The following is a 6,000-nucleotide window of genomic DNA, read 5'->3' on the forward strand; positions in this document are numbered from 1 at the left end:
TCATTATGTCTTAAATGATTTGCTACAGTGGTTTTATCTTGTCACTCTTTCACTTAAAGTAAATTGTGAATCTAATCCAGTGTAACTCTGCATTCACACCAGCATCTGACAATTCACTTAATTTATTTTAAAATGTTTTTGAAGATCCAGAAGCTCAGAAGTTCAGGAGAATGATGTTACAGGATGATGTGGGTTTTTAATGCAGTGCTGCCCTGAGGATCTGAAGGTCACTGGTGCCCATTGTTCAAGGTTTTCCTGCCGCTTATGGGCGTATACTCTGAATCTGTTGATGATATCATGGGCTGTAGATGATGAAATCCCTAGTTTTCTTGCATTGAGAAAATTCATTGTTCTCAAACTGTTAAACTATTTGCTCACGTAGTTGTTTACTGAGCGGTGAACCCCGCCCAGTACTTGCGTGTGAGCGAATGAGCCTTTTAGAGATGCTCTCTTTATACCCAATCATGACTCGTCCTATTTCCAATTAACCTGCTCACCTGTGGAACGTTCCAACAGGTTCCTCCACTTTCTCTTTTTTTGTCTTTTGTTGATCCTGTCCAAAACGTCTTTAGACTGTGTTGCAGCATCAAATCCAAAATTAGTAAATATTTGCAAAAAACAATAAAGTTTATCAGTTTCTGTAGTAAATTCAATTCAATATAGGTTGAAGAGGATTTTCAAATCATCGTATTCTGTTTTTATTTTTGTTCTACACAACGTTTCTCCAACTTCATTGGAATTGGGGTTGTATATTCTTTCACATTTGATCCATTTTAAAATCTGTTTAAGAAAAAATGAAAAGAGAACCTTGCAAAAGTCATGTAACTTGTAAAAAGACCACAGAGTTAAGGCTTGTTTACAATTATCATTATTATAGGAAAGGCCAGGTGATAAAAAATAACTCCATAAATACTCTTAATTCATTAAACCTCACCCCAACAACCAGCAGCCTGGGCTCCTCTAGGCACTAGTCCCTATGGATGGTGTTAGCTTAGTTAGCTTAGCTTCCGGACATGTAGTAAATGTAGAAAAAAGAAGGTATCATGATAAAAATGATGATAAAGAAGAAGAACGTTTAAAAATAAAACACTCTTTATTCAGATAAAAAATACAAAATACAGTAAATACAGTATTCTGTCATATAGATTATATACAACATCTTTTTAAGTTTTTGCTTGGGAGGAAATGCCTGCATTTGTACAAGAGATAACAGCGCTTTTTTATTTTTTGCTTGAGTTGGCCAGATTTGCATAGCAACACTTCAGTACCCACTGTGGTTTTAATCGTTGGTGATTTTTAAAATATTTGAATGGGAGAGCTGCTGTATTTCCCTTGCAAAATTATAATTGTAGGTTTTTATTAAAGTTATATATAATCTGACCCACTTCGCCAAATCAGCAAATGGCTCCTTTCATACATTTTATACATTTTATAAATTTAATTCATGATTTTTTTAAAAGATTAAGCTGATAATATTATTTTATTAAATACAAATTGTTTACTACCCTTAATGTCCAGGGATGGAGAACTAATATAATGTAAGTGGTTTGGGTTTGTGGACATACGGCACTTATGCATAATATGAGCATTTTCAACAAAAATATACATCCATAAATCAAATACCATGTATCGACTATTTCTCCTTTATTAAAAAAAAAAGAAATTATGCTTTATTTTTTTTTTTGAACGACTCTTTAACGTTAATTAAATGTGCATCATTTAGACACATAAAGGAACTTGTTGGACAATATTTATAGATCCTTTCACTTCTAAGACTTAATGACCTTTTGCTGAATAAAGAAGATTTATATATTATAATATATACCCTGTACTGTACTGTACTTTTCACATTTTAGGGAGAACTGTACATGGTTACATGGTTTGTTTGATACACTGCGAACCTCCTCATTCTGTATAAAGACCAGTTTTAAGGCATGATGATTCAGTCATGTTTTAATCTGTTGGATTTGGTGGAGTATTCTGGATTACTCTTTACTAATATAATAATGTATACAGAATTGTGCTGACTGGACATTTTACTGAATCTAATTTGGAATGACAGTACATCTGCCTGGTCTGTAAGGGTTACATGGGCCCTGAGGTAAGGAGGAGAGAGAGAAAGAGAGAGAGAGATAAAAAGGAGAGAGAGAAGAGATTGTATAGAGAATACTGTCTGGCTGACTGGCTGTTGATCAAGTGTTCTACCATTGTCTCCTCTGTTTAGTCACCAGGAGGAGAGAAGAAGTAATCGAAATTATGTAAATTGATGCCTTCCCCTTCCTCTTCCGCTTCAGACAGGAAGTGATGCTGGCTTTGCTGACGGGGAGCCACGAGGGGCTGCTGGGATAGTGGAGGAGACGAGCAGGAGCAGGGAGGAGAGCAGCTCTGCTTCTCTACCTTGGATAAATACCTGTTCCTGAGAGAGAAAACACACACACACACACACACAAACACACACAAACAGGAAATGCACAGTTCAACAAAAACCCAAAGCACACCAAACATTATACCCTACCATTATCTGCTCTAATAAAAAAAGACTTCCTTTATAAGATAAAAACGGTATCTACAGTAAAAAAAATATTATTTTTATTATTAAATTATTATTATTAAACATTTTTTATTTTGTAATGATTTAAATGTCCCTTATGGTTGGTGTGGCACAGTGGATAACACCACCGCCTGTTGTGAGCTGCCACATCATGTGAAAGACTGGGGTTCAATTCCTGGTTTGGGTGACTATACTCTGATACACCAATTAGGGTGTACTCACACTAGACAATCCTATATTACCTTCTAAAGCCTGTCTCGATTGACTAGTGTGACTAGTGTGACTAGTCAGTGATGCGACTTTCCTGTAAACAAACAACATGGCAGTGTTGTGCCGAATTCAGCACCCTGCCAGGAAAAGCATCCCCTCTTGGGAGCGCAACTGAGATAAATGTGACTTCTGAGATAAATGCGTATTTCTAAGTAGATTAAAGCAGAATATCTCTGCTTTTATCAAGAAGAAGCGCTCCCGAGAGAGGGTGCTTTTCATGGCGGGGGTGCTGAATTCTCCACAACACCGGTAAGCCCACTGAGCAGTGAGTAATGACGTAAGCGTGCTGTGAGCTACCAGTGTGACCCGAACAGACTGATCAATATCTGAACAGTATTGATTGAGTGAATCGATTTATTTAAGGCACAGTGTTTCCATACACTGCTTTGAATCTTTTCGTGTGTTTTGGTGCATGCTGCTGATCTGAGATCAGAATGTTTTTAAGAGTTAAAAATATGATATAATTGCCACACATTCATATGCTTTAAAAGAGATGCAAAGCCTTGTAACGTGATAATGTGATAAATGAATAAATATTTTGTCGAATTTAAGTATCTGGAAAAAGACATGTGTCTGCTGTGTGAGATCATTTTACATCTGAAGACAAACAAGTAAAGTGTCTGATTGAAATTCCACCCACAAGATGTGGTGGTCACTGGAAGATGATGATTAAACGTCCCACAATATTGAAACATTTTCCGAATTGTGTCATTCGAGCTCCCAAAAGCCTCACTTTTTTTGCCATCACTACTGAACAGTGGGCAGTCCTTATAAAGACACTATTGTATGTAATAAATCAGCCTGATTATTGCATTGAGTGGTGGAGTGATGCCTCCCTCTAGTGGCTCTCTGATTTTGCTATTTATAGGTTTATGTTTGAGTAAAATGAACATTGTTGTTTTATTCTATAAACTACAGACTACATTTCTCCCAAATTCCAAATGAAAAGATTGTAATTTAAAGCATTTATTTGCAGAAAATGAGAAATGGCTGAAATAACTAAAAGGTGCAGAGCTTTCAGACCTCAAATAATGCAAAGAAAAAACCCATCAAGTTCATATCCATAAAGTTTTAAGAGTTCAGAAATCAGTATTTGGTGGAATAACCCTGGTGGTTTTTAATCACAGTTTTTTTTTCATGCATCTTGGCATCATGTTCTCCTCCACCAGTCTTACACACTGCTTTTGGATAACTTCATGCTGCTTTACTCCTGGTGCAAAAATTCAAGCAGTTCAGCTTGGTGGTTCAATGGCTTGTGGTCATCCTGTTGATCTTACTTTTGATTATATTAAATCCAGAGGTTTTCAATTTGGTAAAATCAAAGAAACCCATCATTTTTAAGTGTTCTTTTATTTTTTTCCAGAGTTATATGTGTTGAGAAAAAGTGAAGAGTGAGGGAGGAGAGGAAGTACCTGAGGGAGAGGATAGAGATCACAGTGAGGGTGATGAGGAGGCACAGCCCAAACACCCACAGCACATGCACCCACACCACTCTACCATCATTAGCCGGGTACTCGGTTACTTCTGTTAAAGCAGAGAAAGGGAAAGAGAAAGAGGGACACTAAATCACATTACAAATATGGTGGGGGGGTATAAAGCATCAATCAACCCAATAAAGCCTAAGGCACCAGTCTGGAGTCTTTTTCACCAAAAAATCAGAAAGATTTCAAAGTAGCCCACAATTGCTAAAAAAAATGGTGTACTAGAACTGTCCTGGCATAACCTTTAGGCTGTAAAGGGCTAGGTTGATAGGAAGCCTATCATAGGGTTAAAAATATATAAATATATGATAATAAAATATATATAAAAATGCCCAAAACAAAGCACAGCCAAATTTTTGAAGGACTTACTTTGTTCTATTAGAGTTCTAGCTCAGCTAAGCACATTTGGAGCATAAATAAAAGACTAAATAAAGCTAAATAAGTGGCAGAGTGCAGGGTTCAACCATCAGTCAGATCCTAATGAGGCCTAACTAATAAATAAAGACGTTTATCATGTTTATCAATTTTTGAACACTGAGTAAACATAAAAGTAAAAACTTCCAGTCCAATTTCTAATATAACCTGTATTTAAATACAATTCTTTTTTTCAACGCATCACAAGAAGTGCAGCTCACAAGATAAATGAAAGACGAAAACAAAGAAAAAACAAATAAAGGTGATAAAGGAATTTGTATCACTCATAATATACACCTCCTTTACACACTTACCCACGTTAGAATCAGTTTCAGATCCAGAGCCTTCAGAAAATGTCCAGAAGGGTTCCTGAGAGAAAAAAACAGAGATAAATTATGAACACAGTTCAACCAATAGAAGTTTTGAGCAAATTTTGTAAAATGAGATGGTTTTGACTTTGCTGCTTCAGTAAAAACATCCGTAGAAACATCTACGTTAATCTAAGTTAATAAGCAGATCTTACCAGACTGGTATAGATGTCAGAGGAAATAGTGGGCTCAGAAACTACAAATAAAGACAAATATTATTATTATTACATACTAATAACACATTCCAAAAGGATAAAATATGATTTTGTTAAATTCCGAAAATAAATAGGAACTGTGAATAAAACGAGCAGAAAATGTGTGTCTTAAGTCCATAAAATCTAACCTGTGTGTGTGTGTGGGATGTACAGTTACCTGTCCAGGTGTGTGCATATACAGGACTTGTCCATTCACTCCACATCCCCACGTACTCATCTTTAGCTCTGAGCTGAACTTCATACAGAGTTCCAGGCAGAGCGTCCAAAACCGACCAGATATGCTTCCCATCCTCTATTCTCACCTCCTGGAACTACACACACACACACACACAATAAACCAACGTCTCACAAAATACACTCATATTTTCTACCGTTAATAATTACAAGAGTATTAAATAGCTCATTTTGCTTTTGTTGGAGTAGCTGTCTCTTTATCTATAATAGATTTTGGAGAATTGCTATGAAGATTTGATTGCATTCAGAAACAAAAGAGTTAGTCTGGTCAGAATGTTTGATGATCACCACCCAAACACACCAGCACACTCCCCAACTCACCCCAAACGTATCAGATTAAACCCCATCATTCCAGAAAACACCAGAGAGCTCCGCCACTGCTCTACTGTACTGTACTGTACTGTACTGTACTGTAATGATTTGTTTGCAATAATGAAGGTGCATTTAATTAAAAGACATTCTGGTAG

At 36.4% G+C, this 6,000-nt stretch overlaps 1 protein-coding gene across 1 annotated transcript in view; it reads right to left on the bottom strand.

Moving 5' to 3' along the window:
* Positions 1 to 1,074: 1,074 nt before the first annotated feature.
* il6r (interleukin 6 receptor) overlaps positions 1,075 to 6,000 on the bottom strand; it is a 15,198-nt gene continuing 10,272 nt past the window's right edge. Inside the window, exons 7-11 of the mRNA XM_022674177.2 lie at positions 5,457 to 5,610; positions 5,240 to 5,280; positions 5,031 to 5,085; positions 4,234 to 4,345; positions 1,075 to 2,416 (exon numbers count right to left, since the gene is read on the bottom strand). Coding sequence (XP_022529898.2) covers positions 2,221 to 2,416; positions 4,234 to 4,345; positions 5,031 to 5,085; positions 5,240 to 5,280; positions 5,457 to 5,610 — 558 coding nt within the window. The 3' untranslated portion in view covers positions 1,075 to 2,220. The remainder of the gene's footprint in view (positions 2,417 to 4,233; positions 4,346 to 5,030; positions 5,086 to 5,239; positions 5,281 to 5,456; positions 5,611 to 6,000) is intronic.

Source organism: Astyanax mexicanus, chromosome 6, assembly GCF_023375975.1.
Source record: "Astyanax mexicanus isolate ESR-SI-001 chromosome 6, AstMex3_surface, whole genome shotgun sequence".
Lineage (NCBI taxonomy): Eukaryota > Metazoa > Chordata > Actinopteri > Characiformes > Acestrorhamphidae > Astyanax > Astyanax mexicanus.